The 21639-nt window shown below is 37.7% G+C and overlaps 7 protein-coding genes across 9 annotated transcripts; 2 read left to right on the top strand and 5 right to left on the bottom strand.

Moving 5' to 3' along the window:
- Nucleotides 1-53: 53 nt before the first annotated feature.
- Nucleotides 54-1969, bottom strand: si:ch1073-143l10.2 (uncharacterized protein LOC565165 homolog). The gene is made up of 6 exons (XM_057321107.1): nucleotides 1753-1969; nucleotides 1610-1673; nucleotides 1218-1299; nucleotides 857-930; nucleotides 514-765; nucleotides 54-413 (listed from the first exon to the last, which is right to left on the bottom strand). The coding sequence occupies exons 1-6, from the start codon at nucleotides 1859-1861 to the stop codon at nucleotides 287-289; spliced, it is 708 nt and encodes a 235-aa protein (XP_057177090.1). The 5' UTR covers nucleotides 1862-1969; the 3' UTR covers nucleotides 54-286.
- A 75-nt stretch (nucleotides 1970-2044) lies between these two features.
- med11 (mediator complex subunit 11) lies at nucleotides 2045-3283 on the top strand. Of its 2 annotated transcripts, none has more exons than XM_057321108.1 (4): nucleotides 2045-2146; nucleotides 2300-2381; nucleotides 2526-2656; nucleotides 2938-3283. In XM_057321108.1, exons 2-4 carry the CDS (start codon nucleotides 2312-2314, stop codon nucleotides 3079-3081), a joined length of 345 nt encoding a protein of 114 aa, XP_057177091.1. In that variant the 5' UTR covers nucleotides 2045-2146; nucleotides 2300-2311; the 3' UTR covers nucleotides 3082-3283. The 2 variants fall into 2 exon arrangements, with proteins under 2 accessions (XP_057177091.1, XP_057177092.1); XM_057321109.1 differs by having other exon boundaries at nucleotides 2079-2097.
- A 109-nt stretch (nucleotides 3284-3392) lies between these two features.
- Nucleotides 3393-4940, bottom strand: rnasekb (ribonuclease, RNase K b). Its single transcript, XM_057321110.1, has 3 exons — nucleotides 4730-4940; nucleotides 4192-4274; nucleotides 3393-3968 (listed from the first exon to the last, which is right to left on the bottom strand). Exons 1-3 carry the CDS (start codon nucleotides 4805-4807, stop codon nucleotides 3824-3826), a joined length of 306 nt encoding a protein of 101 aa, XP_057177093.1. The 5' UTR covers nucleotides 4808-4940; the 3' UTR covers nucleotides 3393-3823.
- A 115-nt stretch (nucleotides 4941-5055) lies between these two features.
- Nucleotides 5056-7153, top strand: lg22h17orf49 (linkage group 22 C17orf49 homolog). The gene is made up of 6 exons (XM_057321749.1): nucleotides 5056-5288; nucleotides 5389-5483; nucleotides 5817-5918; nucleotides 6077-6306; nucleotides 6416-6517; nucleotides 6656-7153. The coding sequence occupies exons 1-6, from the start codon at nucleotides 5268-5270 to the stop codon at nucleotides 6718-6720; spliced, it is 615 nt and encodes a 204-aa protein (XP_057177732.1). The 5' UTR covers nucleotides 5056-5267; the 3' UTR covers nucleotides 6721-7153.
- A 119-nt stretch (nucleotides 7154-7272) lies between these two features.
- Nucleotides 7273-13659, bottom strand: LOC130546466 (P2R1A-PPP2R2A-interacting phosphatase regulator 1). The gene is made up of 9 exons (XM_057321748.1): nucleotides 12747-13659; nucleotides 11887-11971; nucleotides 11748-11804; nucleotides 11642-11670; nucleotides 11495-11552; nucleotides 11319-11386; nucleotides 10508-10563; nucleotides 10167-10251; nucleotides 7273-10037 (listed from the first exon to the last, which is right to left on the bottom strand). Exons 1-9 carry the CDS (start codon nucleotides 12830-12832, stop codon nucleotides 9920-9922), a joined length of 642 nt encoding a protein of 213 aa, XP_057177731.1. The 5' UTR covers nucleotides 12833-13659; the 3' UTR covers nucleotides 7273-9919.
- Nucleotides 13660-14625: 966 nt separating this feature from the next.
- LOC130546433 (P2Y purinoceptor 3) lies at nucleotides 14626-16003 on the bottom strand. The gene has a single exon (XM_057321699.1). It carries the CDS (start codon nucleotides 16001-16003, stop codon nucleotides 14714-14716), a length of 1290 nt encoding a protein of 429 aa, XP_057177682.1. The 3' UTR covers nucleotides 14626-14713.
- Nucleotides 16004-17746: 1743 nt separating this feature from the next.
- Nucleotides 17747-21359, bottom strand: im:7136398 (schwannomin-interacting protein 1). Of its 2 annotated transcripts, none has more exons than XM_057321460.1 (7): nucleotides 20873-21359; nucleotides 20241-20473; nucleotides 19596-19726; nucleotides 19422-19509; nucleotides 19211-19339; nucleotides 18678-18795; nucleotides 17747-18471 (listed from the first exon to the last, which is right to left on the bottom strand). In XM_057321460.1, the coding sequence occupies exons 2-7, from the start codon at nucleotides 20436-20438 to the stop codon at nucleotides 18371-18373; spliced, it is 765 nt and encodes a 254-aa protein (XP_057177443.1). In that variant the 5' UTR covers nucleotides 20439-20473; nucleotides 20873-21359; the 3' UTR covers nucleotides 17747-18370. The 2 variants fall into 2 exon arrangements, with proteins under 2 accessions (XP_057177443.1, XP_057177444.1); XM_057321461.1 differs by having other exon boundaries at nucleotides 19211-19324; nucleotides 20873-21357.
- Nucleotides 21360-21639: the final 280 nt, after the last annotated feature.

Genomic DNA, 21639 nt, shown 5'->3' on the forward strand with positions numbered 1-21639 from the left:
TCACCCTCTTGTCATTTTAAACCTGTATGATTTTCTTCCACAGAACACAAAAGAAGATATTTTGAAAAATGCTGTTAACTGGACTGGGGTCCGATGCTGTTTGGTTACCAACTTTCTTCAAAATATCTTTTGTGTTATGGGGAAGCAAGAAAGTCATACAGGGTTGAAATTAAAAGAGGGTGAGTTAATTGATGACACAATTTTCATTTTTGGATGAACTATCACTTTAAATGATTATAATAAAACAATTCCCAAGATTGTACAGAGAATGTGTCACAGAGAAGTCTTAAGAAGGCAGACGTTGATGTTGAGACTCCATAGTTTTAATTTCTGAGGTGCTGTTGGCTACACATGCTGGTGGACGAGACCGGGCACGATAACGCTTCTTCAGTCGACAGGCTAAACGCTGCCACCTAGTGGACACAAGCAAACGAATTCATTTGAAGGTGCAAGTTAGTATACACACGTTTAAAACGATTTTAAACCCTATATAAATGGCATGTCTGTGTTCACCTTTCTTGTGTTGCATTGTGTTTGTTAATCCTCTTGGCTTCTTCTTTTTTCTCCTCTAACCAGCGGTCTAGAAACTGCTCTTTCTGTAGGTTCACAGCAGTAAGCTCCTCCTTCACTGTCTGGTGCTCCAATCTCAGGGCTGATAGTTCTTTTGATTGACACTCCAGTTGATACTCATATGCTGCAAGATCTGCCTGTAGTGAAGAAGCTCCCTGGGCCAACACAACCGCTTCTGTCCTGTAGCGGGTAATTCTACCGCAGTAAAATATAGAACTCAATGTAAGTTAAGAGCCTTATTTATTATTTATTATAAATGTCAAGCTGTCCTTGAAAGTTGACCTACTGGGAATGACAGTACTGTAACTCCGCCTCCTTCAGGTATAGACTGCTGGTCAGCTCTGAGATGGTCTGCTTAAGCTATACAGAAATATAAAATGATCAAAATGCAGAACTGTTATTTCTCTTTTATACCCTTTTACAAATTCTACAGTATCCTATTTGACACCATGTTGTTTGTTTTGAGAATAAATGAATACTAATATAAAAATGTAAAAAGTTAAAAATAAAAACCTGATTAATGAAGCACAATTTTTAAAAAAAAAGCTTACAACATATTACAAAACTACCATGTTGAGTTTTAGAAAATGGTATCTGGTGAGAAGAACACCGGTTTGGTTAAGGGTGCAGTTTATCAGGGATGGTACCTGCTGATTAAGAAACTCCACTTCATTCACTCGCAGATAAAGCGTGCCACCTTCATCTGGACATCTCTTATTGGTTTTGGACCTTATTCAAAAGAAAGAAAAACATACATAAGCTTTAAAATAATGCACCTGATATGGGCAATTCCAGCATTATGGATGAGACATTTCAGTCAAACCTTATTTTGCTTATATTTTATCCAGACATCAGAAGAAGACCTCACATGGGTATTGAAACCACCAAACATTGACATCTGGGCTATTTGTATGGTGAAATAAACCTTTATTTTTCATGGTCAGGTTGAATTGCCCAATATACATGTCATTTTAAGTGCTTTACAAAGCCAACAAATCAAGTGAATATGTGTAATAATTGACATGCTGTCAGGCACTACCTGAATGTATCCATGTCCTTCCAGAGCTTCATGTGAAAGTCCAGCATCTCCTCCAGCCTGGACACTGTCAGGAGATGGTCATTGTTAAAGCACAAGCAGTACTTCTTGGTTATTTGTCTTTGCTTGTCTAAAATGAAACATACCCTTGCCATAAAGGCCAGAGAAAGGATCTCTCTCCCTGCAGTCCCTGTGAAACAGCTCTAACCGCACGTGACTCTTCCAAGACTCCATGACTGTGTTTGTAACAGACATAGAGAACTTTCCTTCGGCCCAGTTTTTAAAAATGATTATTTTAGTATATTAACATTGGGTATTGAGACCAACTCTAAATAACTCGTTGTTGTGCGAAGTTTTCTTCCAGCTGGTAAGCAAACCGCTATGATTACTGGTTAAAGATTGTCTCTGATAGGCACTCTGCACGCTTCGCGTTTATGTCAGAATGACCCTCTGCGTTTGCCGTAGTCTTGCACCTACTGGCGCTCCTTTGTGTACGAATTGGTGTAAAATATTCCCACATCTTCAGCTTTTTGCGTTAATGCAAGTAGTTTAAGATTATTTTACGACCATTTTATTTTTAGTAGTATATTTATATTTTGTTACTGAGCAGACGTATTGTTTGGTTATTAGCTAACTTCTGTTAGCTTGTGTGTTTATCGGAGTGTGTTTTTTCCTTTTACCTTATGTTTACAGGTTGTGTTTAAAATGGCTAATGACCGATTAAGAGTACTTGAAGACGTGGAAAAGGAGATCGCGTTAGTTCTGCAGAGCGCTGGTCTGTATTCACTTGGTCTCATCTGAAATATTTTACAATTCGCTAAGTTACACAAACGTAAATAAATCATTCTCGAATATGCCATTGGTCCGGATAAATCAAGCAATATCAGTTCATTCAATTAATCCATAATATGTTTTTCAGGAACTATTGTGCTGGAGCTTTCTAAAGAAAAAGCGAATGCAAATTTGTTAGACCGACAGCTGAATCAGTTCCAGACCTCCATCAATAGAGTGGAGAATGAACTCAGTGCACAGATCAGATATCTGACACAGGCGAGTGTGTCTTTACTTGTCGTCATATATGTAGTATCTGTATCTGAGAATATTTATTATCTGTATCTGAGAAGATTTATACAAAGAAAGAGCAACCTGCGCCTTTGTAGTATCTGAGATATTTTAATTGTATTGAAATGACATGCTTCTTGTATATAGTTTAATGCTCAAAATATATTTAAAGTAGGGGAACTCATTTAATCTTTTCTAATTACAAAATAAAAATAGAATTACATGTATTTAAACTAACTTTGCGTTCTCTTTTCTGCTTATGAGTAAAGGTGGCAACAGGTCAGCCTCACGAAGGATCGACATACTCAGCCAGAAAGGACTGCCAGATGGCCTTAAACCGAGCAGAATACGCCCGTGTTAAACTGGGAGAACTGGCACGGACCTGTGAAATGATGCTTGATCCACAGACATAAAGGCAACCATTTTATGGACTATGGTTTTGTAAAATCTGACTGTAATCCTGATGGTAAAGGCCAAACTACATATCAAGAGTTTGAATACTGCCTCCAACGCTGTCAACAACGTTTCCATGTTGTATGGAAAAACTCAGATAACCAACCAAGTGTTTAGCTTTAAACATTGGCTGTGAAATTTTCTGAAAGCCTTTGTTGTGTTAAGGGTTTTTACCTATTTTGTTACTGCTATTTAATTAATTTAGTCTAAAAATAAAGATTTTTTCCAGTTTTTTATTGAGGTGAACATATTATACAAGCATACACGAAAATGATTGAAGGGCATACTTTAATAAAAGAAAATCACATTTACCACACATTTAACACTTACATATTGAACATAAAATTATCCACCATACACCCACATTTTACACACATCAAGACATAGTTCCTGTGTCTTATTCATCAGAAAAGCAATACGTAGTCGCATTTTCTTTTCTATAAGGAAAATATCTATTCCATAAATCATGCATCTACAGTACATAAAATATGTGCACACAGCGTGTGTCTGTCCATTATTATTTGACTTTACATTAATTACGATAAAACTTCTTTTCCAGTATTGTTTTCATTTCTAAGTCATAGCTTAAATGCACCTAGTTCAGTAAACGCAACAAAAGGAAATCTACAGTTTTGACATTGCACAAGTCTTTTCAAAATAAATAATTGGGGATAACTGGAGGGAAGATCAAATCCTCTGGGTTTATGTCACCATGTACTCTTGGCGTTTGTTAAGGCGAACCTGACACAGAGACACAGCGCCAACACCTACATAGATGGCAGCAGCGATGAAGCAGTTAATGCCAACTTGATTGTAGAGTCCGTAAACCGTCTGTGGTGGATTTTTGCTGTTCAAAACAAGATAACATTTGCGTGTTAAAGTGTCTTAGCGAAAAAAACGTCAATTTACTCAATGCACTTAGAAAAATTCCCAATATGGTGAATATGTAACCAACATAATTCTTATATAATACACAAGTCAATTGTTTATTAAGAGATATCTGATCACATTGTCCTTTGACACATGACAGACAGTACGAAACAGATTTAACATAAAGTACAGTTACTCACTCATTACGGATGTCTTCCTCAGTAAAGGGAACATCTTCGATCAACACAGCAGATTTTGCACTGAAGAAGATCCCCAACATTGTCTAACAGAAAATCAGTGCAGAATAACAGGGTTTTGTTGTGCATCTTTAATTTCACAAAATTAGGTGCAAATATTATGTTTATTCATATATAATGAGGTGGAATTAGATATGAAATTGAATTCAAACGAGATAATATGGTCTATTTATACCTATGAAAAATATTTTTACAAGGTATGTTATTATTAAGGTAGTATGGTGATGATGTATTCAGGCCTTCACATCCCATGCCATCCCATCCCATGGTTATAACACCTGCTGTTAATATTCTCTATGTCTAGAGGTGTTTGCTTATTCTGCTGATAAATAGCTAACTGAACAGACTATTTATGCACATTCAAACGTTGCCAATCAAACTAACGATTATTAAGGCAAAACAAGATTCCTGTCGTTGCAAATGATTCACATTATCCAACGTTGCAGCTAGCAAGCAATGTCACGAAGCTTATAATCCTTACCAGCATAATGACACCCCATATGCTTAACACGATTCCACAGGCGGCCAGTTTAGGCCCACAGAATAAAAGCGACGGCATTTTCCCCGAAAACAACCACCGATTCTTCTTTTCGAATTTGGAAGAAGAAGAGGCTACATCCGAGATGAAAGGCAAGCCTCTCTCTTCCTATCGACAATCACTGCGATGTATATCGGCTGGAGTCGGTTATATTCGTCTATTGTCGCTACTACTCGGCATTCGGCAATCGTCGTGGATGTTGCGTAGTCATTTGATTGGCTGAGTACTGACCAATTGCACGGCTCGTCTTCGAGCCGCATTGTACTCTGGGAGTTTTCAGTTCGAACTATTATCGTGCGTTCATACTGTTATAGAGGTTTTCTATTTTATACATAATAAAAAGAACATAACATATTCGTACGATAGTTCGGTAGATGCACAAATAATCCGTACTTTGAACGCTTTAGCTAGGGGTCGTCAGGTTAAAGCGGGATTAAATTGTTTTGGATTTCTATTTACCTAAAATCATCACTCCAGCAGCATGACTTCAGCTTCCACAAAGGTGAATTATTTGCATTACCTGTTCTGTATTTTTAACATTTTCAATTAAAATCTGTTTATTATAAAATGTATGAAGAGTAATGTATTTACATTTTCGTCAGGTGGGTGAGATCTTCTCGGCTGCAGGCGCTGCATTCACCAAACTGGGTGAATTGACAATGCAGCTGCATCCAGTGGCAGACTCATCTCCTGCTGGGTAAGATCACTATTAGATGTTTATAAAACCTATTTTCTACACTATTTCATATTTGCGTCTTTTCGCTTTTTAGCTGTTAGATGTGTATAAAGGTCTTGGGTTAGTTTTATTCCTTGGTTAAAATCCTAAAGTCTGCTTGATCGGATGATCATCAGACGGTCCACACACAGATGATATTTTTTCTCACCTTCTGCCATTTTTTATGTTTTTGTTCATTCATCATTTATATTTCAATCATTATATATTTTATATGACATTAAAAAAATAGGGAATTTGATTGTGTGTCTAAACTGAGATATTTTCTTGTGTACGCTGCTTCTTACCATCTCTCAGAGCCAAATGGACCGACACAGAGATTGAGATGCTGCGTTCGGCAGTGCGGCGGTTTGGGGAAGATTTGAACAGCATCAGCTCTGTCATAAAGGAACGCACTGTGTAAGATCCTTAATCTAACACCTCAATTCTACATCTGGCTGACATGAAATTTCAAAGTGTCATGCAGGATATAGACTAGCAGAAAGCAACCCCCCTTCATCGATGAATGCATTCTGATATGTGCATTCTAACAACTGTGTTGTTATTTGATTTTGTAGTGCCCAGATTAAGACTACAGTTAAAAGGAAGCTGTATGAAGACAGTAGGGTACCCCTCACCTCAGAATTCCCTAAAAAAACAATGAAGAAAACCACTGTGATGCTACCACCCCCTCCAGCATCAGTGGCCCCCACTGTTATCGCCATGCCAACCTCTCAGGTTGTTGTGACGACAGGATTGCAGAGATCTTCATCTTTACAACCCGCAATAAAGAATCCAAAACCAGCAGGTGACTCACTTTTATTAAAAAAAATTGAAATCTTGTGCTAAGAGTATTTATTAGCTCTCCCAATGCAAGTGGTGTGGTTTTAATATTTTGTCTGGTTCTCTATTATCAGATGTGACGCTGAGTGCTCTAAATGACTCCGATGTGAACAGTGATTTGGTGGATATCGAAGGGCTTGGAGAGGGTTCCACTAAAAAACCAAACTTTGATCAGGGTGAGTGTCCATATCCTCAAGTGAACGGAGATTAAATGCATTTTATGATGAAAATAAGTTCAACCAGAAATTTTTACTTTAATGTGCAGAAATATTTTGACTTGAGCAAACCTTGTTGCTGTTTTTTTCTGTTGTCAGAGAGCTTAAATCTGGATTCCAGTCTGATAATGAACTCCAGTGATCTGCCCCTGCTGTCCCGCTGAGATGTACCCATCGGTCATGAAGGCATTCAGAGAAACAGCCAAGAACAGCCCATCTTAAGAAGCTACAGTTTGATGTTTTGCTTTACAGAACTGTAAAGGCTGCAGGCACCTGTTTCTCATTTTCGACTGTGGATTAGGACGCACACATTTGATCAGAAGTGGAATGGAATTTTTTTTGTGTTTATGGAAACTGATCTGCCCACAGTTGAAAGGGGGTTAACAGGACAGTGGTGTTGTGCTTAAACCAACATGTACTTGTAAAATATTTTTAACATTTAGCTTTTTGTATTTCAGTAGGGATTTTTGTGAAGTGAGATGCTGATTGTAGGCATATGTGGCACCTTGCAAGCAACAACATACAGTTTTCTTTCACTGCTACATACAGCTTATATTGTATGTAGTATATAGGAATATGTATATATTAAACAGGACTAATTAAACAAGCCGTTTTAACAGCAAACATGTAGGAAGCGACTCTGGTTTTATATAAAATCCATACAAACAATTTGAAGCTTCACATGTAATGTCTTACTTCAGTGTAAAGAGACAGCATAAAAATCAAGTTTTTATTATGCTCTTGTTCATAAGATTATATGGTATAATATACATAGTTCCACGGTAATGAAACGGTAATTTCTTTACTGAAATTAATTTCTGACTCAGAGGGAATAAATGTACTTTTGCTACCAACACTTTGGAAAAATATTTATCTTTCACTTTTATTTTTCTGGCTTCCTGAATATAGTTTGAACAATCTACAAGCAGACGCTATTGGCTTTGGCATTTCTTTAGAATGTTTCTAGTGTGCTTACAAAATTCATCCCATTTCATATCTTATTAAACAACTTTGTAACAGGAACACACACATCCTTGACTTTCATCTCTGGCCCACAAAACAGATCACATGTAAGGTTTGAAAAATAAAAACATGGTAAATTAAAATGATTTAACGAGAAAACAACCCTGTTCACATTCAAAACAAGTCTTAATTTGGGTTTTCTATAAATAACGTCATTGATTATCTTAAGAAACATGACAAATACTAATTCCAGCTATTTGTATACTATACAATGCGTATTGCACTTCGTAATCACTTAACATAAAGACCCATAAACATTAGTATCAAACTTTGAAAATCTCAAGGACCTCAACAACCAGAAATTGCAAATGACAAACAGTGCAAGTAACTTTGGAATTCAAAACCTGTAAGGCAATTTCATCACATTACTGAGAGTTCAACAGTAAATGTGTGAAGATGATAGGCAATGATCTATTCCACTCAATATTTAACAAGAAAACAGAGTTAAATGTATGATACACAGCTCTACAGACCTACAAGCTATGCTGCTATTAAAATGATGACTTTGGGAGATACAATACGGTTGACAAACACCTTTACACCGATTTTACAGTAAGTTCTGCAAGTTTCGACGGGTTGTAACCAGAGATAACAGAATAACATGTGCCACAGTCAATGTGAATTGCATAATGCCATCAAGTCTTATGTGAAATCTGTTGATGTTAGTGAAGGGATTCCAGTTGTGTTTGCTTAAGGGCTATTGTAAGAACAGCATGTGGTTTTAGGGACTATATCATTTATGTGAGTAACAATTTGTTTTGATCCTAATACAATTCATCCAGCCACAATCCAGAACCGCTGTGTCTGACGTTTAGCTAAATCCAAACACTTCCCAAGTAAAACAAATAAAACATACAAACAAAAAATCCATTACAATAAAAGTGAATATGATCCCACTCATGTAACAGCAATATCGATTAACAACAAAGTCTAACACTGTGCAAATATTAAAAGAAACATGATATCACTAAAACTATGATTGATTGCATGAATGTAAAAATGGTCTCTTGTGTCCTATTTCTACAATAGCCCATCCCATGCAAGCGTTTTAAAATCTTGACTTTTGTACATAATTCACAAGCATCTCAATAGCTCTGCTCCACAAGTTTTTGGGAGATTTTTTGTTATTGGGGAAAACACATTCATTCGTGGTGTGAATTTCTGTGTACACTGACCTCCCTTCAATCTATAGAACATTAGCAAGCCATGTGATGAAACAAAACTAGAATGTCACTGTCATAGTCACAGATGTTATTTTTTTTAATCTTTGTTAAATGTTATAAAATTGTCAAGTTATATTTTACCCCAAACCAATAGAAAATAATAGATGTTTTACCTAAAGAAAATAAAGCCTTTTTTTACTTTTGCACCGTGACATTATTTGCATGACATGAAATTGTCATTCCCACAATAGCATTAGTTTTGTCACATCACTCACAGTGTAGACACGGTGTCAAACTGCCACTCTTTACCAAACACCTTTTAAGTTATTTATTTTAAGTCATTTTATTTTTATCTTCAGAAATTTAAGTCATCCGAATGTCCGACTTATCTAAAAACTCAACAATCAAACTGTGGGAATTGTGTGAGTGCTCTGATATTACTTTGAAGTATATTTTTTAACTTAAAACTTAAGCCCAGACTAACATGAACATGTAAAAAGAAACATATTTACAGATATCAGACCCCTGGGACAAACATAAAAGAAATGTAGGTTTAATACCTACTAAAATAACATTTGATTATTCACATATTTATACACTATACACATATAAACAACAGATGGCCGCTACAGCCAACTGATCTCAATACTTTCTTTCCTTACTGTCAGGTTTTCAAGATACCTTTTGCTCTGGATAAGTTTCCAGACCTTTGGACCGGATTAATGGAAGCTGAAGAAGTACCAAAAAACAAAGGTGCAAGTCTGGCTTTTCTTCAGTTTGTACAACATTGAGATAAGTAAAAACACATTATAATCCTTGTGTAAAGAACGCCCAGATTTTCATTGCAATCTGTTATTGCAGATACTGTTTCATACACAAGGTACTATTCCATAGGCACGGAAGATCCTTACACTAGCAGAACAATTATTCGCAAATTACACAACAGCGGACAGCTTTTGCTGTCAATTTGGTTACATCCAATACTTTGACACTGTCTTCATATTGTGCTTTGATTCCTTCCTAATCAAAGTCGTGACTCGGATGAATTTCCTTCAGAAGTGACTGAGAATTGAAAGACTCTTGTCAAAAGCACCCGCAAAATTCAGAAATAGGTATAGCTTGGTCTTCATTTAAAAACACCTGTGTCCAGAGGTCTAGATGTGACGAATACTGTTGTCTACATGCTGGGGTGGTGAGATGAGAAAGGTGGGGGGTGGGAGACAGAGAGGGGGCTGGCCTGGGTGTTTGAACCAACGGGTGCAGCCCCGGAAGAAGAGTCCATTGACTGAGAAACACTGCATGTGGGGGTTAAACACAATTTTTTAGAGGCGCTTAACAAGATATAGGCCAATACTAACAAGGTGTATGAGATTATTTTGTAATCAGTTTATCATCTAAGGCTAAGCAGCATTACAAATCTTCACCTGACTGTGTAACTGGTTACGTGAGCAGGATCTGTGACTCCGGCGACGAAGAGCTTTTTGGGCGGACCATCTGATTCCACTCCACCTTAATTGAGAAGAAAAAAACACAGAACTAAAAGTTTGAAAAATGATATGTCACATAAATTGCTATTGACATGCATTTCTTGTATACATATTTATAATTAAGAGTACACAATAAAAATCTTTTCTAAATAAACTGGTCTCACTTGAGCAACTTAAAGTGCATTTAAAAACCTTAAATTATTTCTTATTATTTCTACAATGGGTCCCATGAATACAATTTAAGAGGCTTACATTTTAACTGTTTACTGTGCTCTTACCTTTTCTTTTCAAAGGTACGACTGATGGCCATCTCACTCCGGAGCTTACAGATCCTCTGTTCAAAACCGAAAACCACAGAAAGCGTCGCTTAACAAAACCATTTGTGATCGGTACTATTTAAGGAATAAAACTAGAATAAATTCTAAAAAAATTACAGCTGTTATTATGTACAATCAATAATTGTTCTGTAACTTTCTATATATTAAAGGGGTCATATGGCGCGAACACGTGTTTTTCTGTGTCTTTGGTGTGTTATAAGTTGCCCATGCATGTATTAAGACACGTAAAATTGCAAATATTAAAGTGTCGGAACAAAAGATGCATTCTATCTAAAAGCGAATGCTCACCAGACCTGCCTGAAACGCCTCGTGTAACCACACCCCCACAAATCTACGTCAGTTCGTGGTCTGAGTTGACTAAGACCGCCCAAATGTATACGCAAGTAAGGTGGGCGTACCTGTCAGTACAATTGCTCTGGAACCTGATGTTCCAAATATGGTAAGAGGCGTTACATTTCCGTCACACGCTTGCACTATTCGTCCAATCACTACGCACTGGTTAACTAGCCAATCATAGCACACCTCGCTTTTCAGAGCGATGAGCTTTGTTAAAAATCTGCGCGTTTCAGAGAGGCGGGGCAAAGAGGAGATACAAACATGCACGGTATGTGGAAAATACTGCGTTTTTGAACCTTAAATCGTGTATACACACTGCATTACATCTAAAACAAACCATAATATTCGTTTTAGCCATGTCATATGACCCCTTTAAATAATGATTCCAATACTGTTGCCTTATTCAGAAACTGACCCTCGAAACCTTCGAGTTGGACTGGGTGAGGAATTTGGAGTGACACCGCTGTCCTGGGAATGAAATCCCTGTGTGGGACAAACAGAGAGTGGGAGAGGGGAATAAACAGAATCACAAAGAAACTCAGAACTGTTTACCTGAAACTTGCTTAAACCTACTGAAGGTAAAATACTCACTGGAGACAAATGATCATGCCAATGACTCACAGGAGGAAAGGGGCCGACATGAGAGGAACTTAAAACGTAAGACAACACCAAAATCAATTTAGTATTTTTTTACTTTTTGCACATATTTTCATTGTATGTCAGGTGTAGTTTGGTTACCTGAGTCTCTGTAAGGTTCTCTGTTCTATCTGGGAGAGGAATAGTCATGTTAGTACTCAACCTGCAGTCTGGAGCACAATTCAACATTTATTTCAAAGTCTTTCACCTGTCTCTTGTGCTCTGATCTCTCACATGGCAGTGAGAATGGTGAGAGCGGAAGGATCTGCAACATAAGGGCAATGTATTACTGACTTGTGCCGTCGAAATGCCTAACCCTGATGTGCACAAATCTACTGTACACTCACCCGAGACGGACAGCTGGGATTTACAGACACACTGCTCCGACGATACCGAGCTGAATTATTAGAGCTGAATACTGTCATCCCATCACTGTTGGATAACATGACCACAGTTTTTCCATAATAACTTTATACACTTATCACTATCACATGTACAGTTTCGTAGTGTACATTATAAATTCTATTCAATTTGTAATAATTGCAGTTCAGCATTCTATTCTATCTATGTTATTCACTACTCAGTGCAGTTCTTCTACCTGGAATTGTATTGTATTGTATTCTGTTATCCTAGCTGACATTCTATTCTATTCAGTTTTTTCTATCTGACATTCTCTTCTATTCTCCTAGCTGACATTCTATTCCATTTTTTTCTATTCAGTATTACGTGCAGTTTTCTTCCCTGACATTCTATTCTATTCAGTTTTCTACCTGACATTCTATTCTATTCCATTCAGTATTTAGTGCCGTTTTCCTACCTGACATTCTATACTATTCTATTTCATTCTATTCAGTTTCTTCTATCTGACATACTATTCTATTCTTCTAGTATTCCATTCTGTTCTGTTCTATTCTATTCCATTAAGTATTTAGTGCAGTTTTCTTACCTAACATTCTATCTATTCTATTCTATTCTATTCTATTCTATTCTATTCTACTTAATATCCAGTACAATATCCTACCCGACACTCTATTAAATTCTATTTTAATAAAAATTCAATTCTATGTAATATTCAATACAATAATACTATACTACTATACATTCTACTGTAATATTTAGTACAGTTATTCTACCTAACATTCTATTTTATTTAATGTTCAATACATAGTTATACTACCTGACATTATATTCAGTGCAGATCTCCTACCTGACGTTCGTGATCATGGGGGCGCTGTTCGACCTTCGGAGAGCTCCTCCTGCGCCTGCGCACTGGTCCACCTCCATTCTTTCCATAGCTCGTCCTCCGGCACCGACACTGCGCGTCACTCACGGCCGGGCTAAAAGCGCCCTGACGCGGCCTGAGCCCCAAATCCCACACGGCAAAAGCCCGACCAGCAGGCCTCTCGCCAAAAACAGCCACCCAATTTAACTCGAAAGAAGTGCTTTGCTGGGTCTATCGCATTTTTACGAATGTTCAAATGAAAACAGTGTCAGTTTGATCCAGAAATGCAGTTAATAACTCGTGAGTTCTCACTACAGCTGGTTTGTCAGTTCGCGCACAAACTTAGTATAAACTCCTCAGGTTGATTTCGTTGCCGTAAACGTGAACCGAAAACAGTTATTTATCCACATTAAAGATAGCTTTGCGTTTTAACCACGAATCGTAAATATTCAGCACTATCTTCAACGTAAAGCTTCCAACTCGACGGCGTCCTTTGGCTTTTAATCCAAACCAATTTATCCAAACAGAGCAAACAACAAAACATCGAAAGGAGCAAACAGCAGGTAAAAGAGTTAACACACATCGAGCAAAATACAAATATGTTTTAAAGTCTTTTAGCTCTAACGTCGCGATAAATGTTTCTGGCACGGCTTATATTTCTTTCAAGTTTATCTGCTAGTTTATAAAGCTGTCGGAAAAATGACAACCCAGTCCCGAACCAACATGCAATCGCTGGATCCGTCAGTAAAAGCCCTGTCAACTAAACGTCTAAGTTACACCGGTACTGCCTAAAACACGAGATGCTTTAAAAGTTTTACGGTCATTTCTTAAATTAGAAAATAAAAAATATATCCCGCAAGCAAATTGAGATTGTGCATCCCCTTGTACAACAGCGACTTGTCCTGGTGGAGAAAAACATTGCACGTAGAGATAAACCACCGCAATATAGCCCAATAGTGACCAAGTGACATCTTTCTACTGTTACTCATTCTTCTCGCGCACATTTCTCGCCCTTGTGTACAACATACATTTATTCGCTTTCTATCTTAACTTGATTAATGTAAAAGTTATAAGAATTACGTAAAGTGAAAATGTAAAATATAAGGTTATTTTTCATTGGTGATTGCCAGAAGAGTCACCTTGCGTAATGACAGACATTCATACAACCAACCAACAGTAACACTATTTGCACTCAAAACCAAACATGCAGCTACAAGAAAATGGCATGTCTTATCTGAAATATAGTAAAACTAACTTGCACGTAGAAAAACATCCATATAACACGTTTAGTGTTGATATGTATTGATAAAACGTTGGAATTGTCCATGTATTTACTCTTGGTGGTAGTTTGAACGTGTGTATGCACCGCTGACTGCCTGGGAGATGCCGACACGTGACCTTATCATCTTTTGCAAAAAGGTGTAAATTAGTACTAAATAAAACAATAAACAGTAAAACAAATAAAAAAAGTTAAAAAAATGACTGCATTTGAAAACATTTAAATAGAAAATAATGATGATATTCAATGTTAGCACAAATTTAGCATCTCTACAAGCATATGTTTAGCTAATAGTTTGGAGCTAATCGGTTTAATTGTGACAAGACGTAAATTAGTAACTTTTTGCTTCCTGTTTCTTTTGTATATTCTTTTGACCTCTTAACTCTTTTTGTCAGTCAGCAATTTACATGAACAATTTTTTTTGTCTTTCCTTTTATTTATATTTATTGGTTTAAAAGTTTTTGGTAATCAAACACAAACAAAAATATTCTAAAGAGATGGGAGGCTTTAAATGCTATAGATTAAATATTAATATGAACAATATAATACATGCAACAAAACCTAGGATTTTATGAAATTGTTTGGATATTAATGTACAATAAATAATATTTAGAGCATTGAAACAGTCCCTTTGAGAAAGTCTTTCCTGTGTTCCTGACCACCAGTAGTCAATCTATGTCATTCCTGAGGATTTTGAGTCACTCTCATGCCCTTCATCCGCTTTATTTTGATTCTGGTGCTCTTGATCTGCTTCTTTTTGTCCTCCTAGAATCTGTAAGGGCCAGAGAAGGTGGGTGTTATGAGCGGTGCTGGTCCGTCCGCAGCAGGCCAAGCTTTTGTCCCCAGTTACGAAATAAAGCAGTGCATTGAGCCACGAATTGCAGGATGCCAGAGGCCGAGTGATTTTGTAACAAATGGAGACCATTTTCATGGTTTGGCACTCGGCTGCCTTTGTTTCTTTGAGGATGAGAAAGAGCGTACGTGTGATGTGAAAGGGCAGAAAGCACAGGGCGAACAGAAACGTGATGGTGATGATGGTTTTGATGGACTTCCGGCGCCTGCTGATGTACGGAGCGTGCTGACAGCCAGAGATGGAGACGGACGTCCTGTCCTTGACCCCTTCTGTCCCGCTGCACATTCCTCCTTCCTCCTGTGTGCGGGGTTGTGAGTGCAGCGTCTGAAAAATAGTACGCACCACCTGCGAGTAGCACCACGCAATGACGATAAAAGGAAAAAAGAAGCCGAGTACGTGCAGAACGATCCCGTAGGGTACATACTCAGAAAACTCGCTGTCTATGGCATCGTCCCAACAGTTCCTGTAAACTTCCACCTTCCCTGCATTCACACTTCCTGCTGACCAAAGTTCCACCCCCTCGTTCACGCCATCCACCAACTTCCTTGTCACATCACCGGTTTTGGCAAATCGGACGATGGGGCAGGTAAGTATGAACACCACGACCCACACGGCAGTACAGATGCCTCTAACCGCCCGCTTGCTCTCCAAAGTGATGCTTCTGATCGGATGGCAGATGCCCATGTAGCGATGCACGGATATGCAGGTAAGAAAGAAGATACTGCAGTAAAGATTGAAGTAAAATAGAAAACGCACCAGTCTGCACATGAAGTCTCCAAAGACCCAATGGTCACGCATCACGTAGCTAGCCACGAGGAATGGAAGAGAGAAGCTGTACATCAGATCTGTGGATGCCAGATTGACCATGTAGATCAGAGAAGTGTTCCACTGGTGGCCTCCCCTACAGCGGTAGGAACGCAGGAGGACCGTGGAGTTCAGGATGATGCTGAGCAAGAACGTTAGAGAGTAGCAGAGAGGCAAAGTGACGTACTTGTACGACTCTTCGATGCTGCAGGTGTGCGGCGAGGTGCGGTTTTGAACATCCGTAGCATTGGTGACCAGTTGTGCCAATGCACTGGAGATGATATTGGGGGAAGCCGTGGTCTTCATGGTCCTCAGCTGTTCTTTATTTGATCACAAAAGAGCCACATAATCCACTTCTTCCATACCATAGAAGCCCCACATTCCTTTAGAGTTTCTTTTGGACATCATGAAAACTAAGAATGGAAAACAGGTGAGCAATACATGTTTGGTCCAATATAACAAACAACGATATGATTGTATTTCAGATCTTTACTTTCAAATTTGCAGTCCGCTCCGTAGTATTTTTCAAGCAAACTGCAAGTTGACCAATGACTCAGCCCTTCAACCTTATTTGCATATTGTGCTGATTCAGCCTCTTCTGGTTTATAACCTCATCAATCAGTAACAAACCTTTCATTCATCTTTCCAACCATGTTTTTTCCATTCTGCTGTCTTCAATAACATATTATGAACACACGTCATTTGCTGACCGGCTGACTCTGGCTGCATTTAAAGTGTGTGTGTTAAGATAATTTATGTCTGGACATGTCTGATGCATTCATCTATATGCACAGTACCGCCATAACATGTAGCCCTAATGCCTATGTTTGGTCGGTGGATTAGTCGAGTTTGTTTATTAATGGATATTGCCTGTGTACTACAGGGAAGCTTTGGTATTACAATATCATGTGTCATTGCAGGTATGTTCCAGTAAATAATTAATACCCATTCATTCAGACAGAAATGGTGAGCGGAAACCCAATACAGCATATAGTTCAACACAAAAACGGTGCATATAAATTGTAAACGGTAGGATTTTGATTCTTAAAACTTTAAACATTTAAACGTATTGAGGTTGAACGGGTTTTTAAAGATAACCTTTTTCATTCATAACATTTCTTTTTACAGTCATTCACTTTTTTCTAAATATACAGTAGAAGCAAAGCTTGCTATGATACACACACAGAAAATAGATCTATATGAAATCTTACCTGTTTTAAAGGTCAACAAAAAGAGTAAGTCCAACAGGCGGCCGAAATTCATTCATTTCCTCATGCATTTAATAAAAGGTCAAGACGAAAAGTTCAGTGCTTGTAAGTTTTATAATACTGCACTTTTTGACCTTTTCTTTAACAACGGCAAACTCTATTTACTACTTCCTCAATTTGTTATCTACATCGGCAAGTTTGACTAATTACTTTCTCAATCAGAAGTTCACCCGTCTCACGCTCCTCTCTCTCTCTGCATGAATGGTCAGTCAGCTGAGGTACATGCAGTCGGATACATTCATGTTCAGCACCTATACATACAGGTTGTGCATTACCTCAAACATACTGGAAATAGACAGCAGCATTTCATATCCCCTTTAGTAAATCCATTATTGAGTTCCAACCAAAAATATGTTGTTATTAATTCATTTTATAGTCGATATCTTGAACTGTCAATAATTGTATTAATATTAAAGCCTCTTAAAAAAGACAATATTGTGGGATGAAACACAGGTAGTTGACAAATAAATGTGTCCTATGGTGACAGCTAAAATAAAAAAAAATAGCAATGACGATAAATCTGTCTTATGTTATTTTATATTATAGTCTTAAAATAAATATTAATAATAGAAAATAATATATTATTAACAGTTTGTTTTCAAATTCTTTAACCATAGGTCACAATGGTATATTTGTCAATTACCTACACACAGTATATTATTTATATAATTTTAAACTTCTGACACATAGTATATTATTAGTTACTTTCCTTTTAATCATACTTAAAAATTCTCAGCAATTCTCAGAATTTTGAAAGTTAACCAAAATCCTTAAAGGCATATTTGTGTGCCATACTGCCATAGTTCCACAACCCGATATAAACCAACTCTGCTTTTTCCTTAAAACAAACAAACAAAAAAGCTGGTGACTGTGTATATCATATAAAATAAATGATTTATTAAATAATGTAAATATTTAGCACTGAGATATACTTCTTTCTACCTACAAGTTTAATACAAAGTTCGTAAGGCACATTCATGACAGACAGCATCATGCTGCTAATATTCTCATGACAGTTACTTACACTGTATTTCCATGGAATGCTTAATTTAACCGATGATTAATACATCACAGTTATTGATCACATATGGCTTTGACAGCAGCTTTTATGCATAGAAGCGAAAATTAAACCACAGGTGATATGACATGAATCAGAGCCGTTAAGGGTTTGTTAATATGGCCAAGCTTTCACAATAAAACTTGTGACTCTAAACAATGTGACTCACATTTTGATAAACAAAAAAAATATTTGTGTGTGTGTGTGTATGTGAGTGCTACATTTATTCAAGAATGAACAGGATATTCTGGTCTTTGTTAGTCCACAGGATGAGTAACAGTAAATGACTGCTTTCAGAGAGTGCCGACGTTGAACCGCAATTCACGCAGCGCTGCAAACAACGATCTTTCAAAAAGATGTCAAATCCTGTACGTCCAAGAGCAAAGCATCTTGCTTAGTCCGAAGATGGTCCCTTATTACGAGATGTTTCACCAGTTCTGAGCTAAAATCTAAAATCAAAAATCAAATTAGTGCATGAGAAAAATGAATGCATGTCTTGCATGCCAGGAAAAGGTGAAGCCCAATTATGGGTTAGGATCGACTGATTAAAATGACAACTTTAAAAAAGCATGGAAATCATAAACACATTGGCGAAGGGTGATTGAAAATGTTGCTGTTGATTACAGATTGCAATGTGTCCTTGAAGACAACGTACCCTGAATATCTTCATTCAGTGAGGTCCTGAGTGCATTTAGTTGTAGCAAGGAGCATGTCTGAAGATCAGTAAGGCTGAGAATTTTTCTTTGTATGCTAATGTTGTTGTGTGTTTCTTGCTAAAAAGAAAAAAGATATATAGTTAACAAAAGTCAAACTATAACCATTAATTTCTGAGGCTTATATGGTACATCACGTAAGCAGTCTAGAGCAGGGGTTCTCAACCTTTTTGGCTCCAAGGTCCCCCTTCAATAATATTTAAAGGCCCCCTCCTGCTCACAAAAACGTACAATTTCTACTCAATAAAATAGTTCAGAGCTTTATATTAACTGGAAAAGTGTTCAGTCAATACAAAAATGGACAAATAATAAGAAATATATTGGTTTTAGTTGTTTTAAAATGTATTTCAATGCTAATTTTGTCTCATTTTAAATTATTAGACATCCTGAGTTATTAGACATCCCCCTTGTGGGCCACGGGCACCCTGCTTAGAACCATTGGTCTAGAGGTCATGGGTTCCTTAAAACATCTCACCTCTGTGTCTTTCTGTTCGGCCAACAGCTTGTCTCTGAGAGACCTGAGTGCGATTCTCACTTCCTGTTTTAGGCCCGGAGAGTAACTCCCCCGTACATCTGCCTCACACAAGCTCTGATGATAAAACGCCTTTTAAAACCACAAGAATCATGACCTGAGCTTAAAAATCAAAATACAAAGAAAAAGCACTATCATAAATGTCCACACCCACCTCTTTGCTAGATGCCCCTTCTTCATCATCGCCTTCACTTTCACTGTTATTGATGAAACAAAGCTGGAGATTTTTAGGGCTATTAAACCTGCAAAGATGGAAATACATTATGTACGGCTGAATGAAAGCTTCAAAACACGTTCTCTAAACATTACGATCATGCGTGTGAAATACCGTGACGTTACGACAGGGAAGCGGCAGGGACTGTAGTCTTCCTCGTCTGGCCATGGCTCCCTGTGGAGAGAATGGTGCTTTGATTCTGTCCAGGATCCAAGTACTTGGTCTCGCTCTGGTAAATCCAGACTCTAAAACAACAGGGGTTATTAACTAGTTGTACAGTTGGTGTAGATATTGTAGAATGAGCGACTCATTCAATTCTTTTCAGAAAATCTTTGTGTCATTTACTTTAACTAAGGGATATTTCCCCCAAACATGATCATGTTTTCATCATTTATTCACCCTCATGTCATTTCAAACCTGTATGACTTCCTTTCCTCCGCAGAACACAAAAGATATTTTGAACACTGGTAACCAAACAACATAGGCCACAATTGACTTCCACTGTACGGACACAAAGCCACTGAAAGTTCTTAAAACATTTTTTATTTTGTGTTCCACAGAAGAAAGAGTCACATACAGTTTTTGAATAACGTGAGGGGGAGTAAACGATGACAGAATTTTCATCTCTAGAATCAAATCAGTAATGTGTAAATGGCAAACACACCCTATTAGTGTATAATAATGTGTTTTGTAGCCTTACAAATCCATTTAATTGCAGATTACTTAATCCAGAGAGCTAGATTCTGTCACAGTACAAACCTCTGCTTTTTTTCTTCGTTCCTCCTCCTGCCTCTCTAGCTCTGCAATTCTCAAACTCAAATCCTCCCAATGCATGATGGGTAGGTCGCGATCACCCAAGGGGGCGTCCTCACTGTGTTGTTGGGTCCCCTGGTCACAGGGTGAGGGGTCATCACTGGTCCTCTCATTCTGCCTGTTGCTGTCTGGATCCTCCTCCATCCGTTGGAGAGAGATGATTCTCTATCACAGACAGGCTGAAAGCACATTTTTATTCAATACACACAAGACTATATGATCCTTCCATATTACTAAAGAAAAATTGCTCAGAAAAAAACAGACTAGTAACTCTCTTTCAGACCTTTAATGTGATCCTTTCTACATGAAAACCTCTGCTGTCAGAGAAACAAACTCAGTTGCCCAATCCCACTACAAAGTGAAGTTTATTTGTCTTTGCTTCGTAACGCGTGAATGCATCTTTAAACATCTCATTCAGTCTTACGTGCGGACCAAGATGTTTTTCACTTTGATCTCATACTTTCAACTTATTTTTAGAAGTTAAAAAGTTGCATTGTGTCACGACAAGCCTCCACAGTTCCTGTTGTTTTCTTGTTCTTTCTGAAAAGGGGCAGATAACATGCAAGTTATTCACTCACCTTTTATCGCAAAACCGATCTTGACATCGCGACTCTTTAGACCCGATCATAAACTTTAATGCGTTTAGAAATCTCACGCTGTTTAATGAATTATTTCTCACTACTTCAATCCTTCCTCTGTCGGAGAGGAAACACCCCTCTGGCTTTCTCTTTCCTCCCGCCCTCCGTGGGTTTCTTCTCGCCTGTGTTTTCTTAAACCGCCGCTAGAAGTTTGATGGTCTGTGGCGACTTTTGAATCGTTCTCGTAAACTTCGATGGCGAGTTGCTCGTGGTAAAATGGTAAATTATGAGTGTATGCTTCGTATACATGTAAAGTGACGGCTGTATTAGGCAGATAAGGCTGTTTTGGGAAGGGTCGAGGTGTCCGGTTTCATGTAGGGAGATGACTGGGAACAGATGGGAACAGTCTGCGGCACCGTGTCGTGTTATTCATAATTCTGATGAAAGAAAGCTATGATGCAATGCTTCAACAATGTAAAAAATCTCTTTAAACCGTAACATAAACATACCGTGGCATTTTTATATCAATATTTACATGTGTGCAAGCTTTAGGATGCTGGTGTGCAACGCGTGAAGACGCAGTTTTAAAGTAGTTTATTAAATGAACGAAACTATGTATCAGCAACTAAAACATGTTTACAACGAAATGAAATAATGTAGATCATTTTGCACATACATTTAATATTTTCTTAAAATGTTAAATGAAGTTTATTATTAATTATTAATTTATTAGGTTACGTTTGGCATTATATTTTCGAATTTTATTG

Source organism: Triplophysa rosa, linkage group LG22, assembly GCF_024868665.1.
Source record: "Triplophysa rosa linkage group LG22, Trosa_1v2, whole genome shotgun sequence".
Taxonomy (NCBI): domain Eukaryota; kingdom Metazoa; phylum Chordata; class Actinopteri; order Cypriniformes; family Nemacheilidae; genus Triplophysa; species Triplophysa rosa.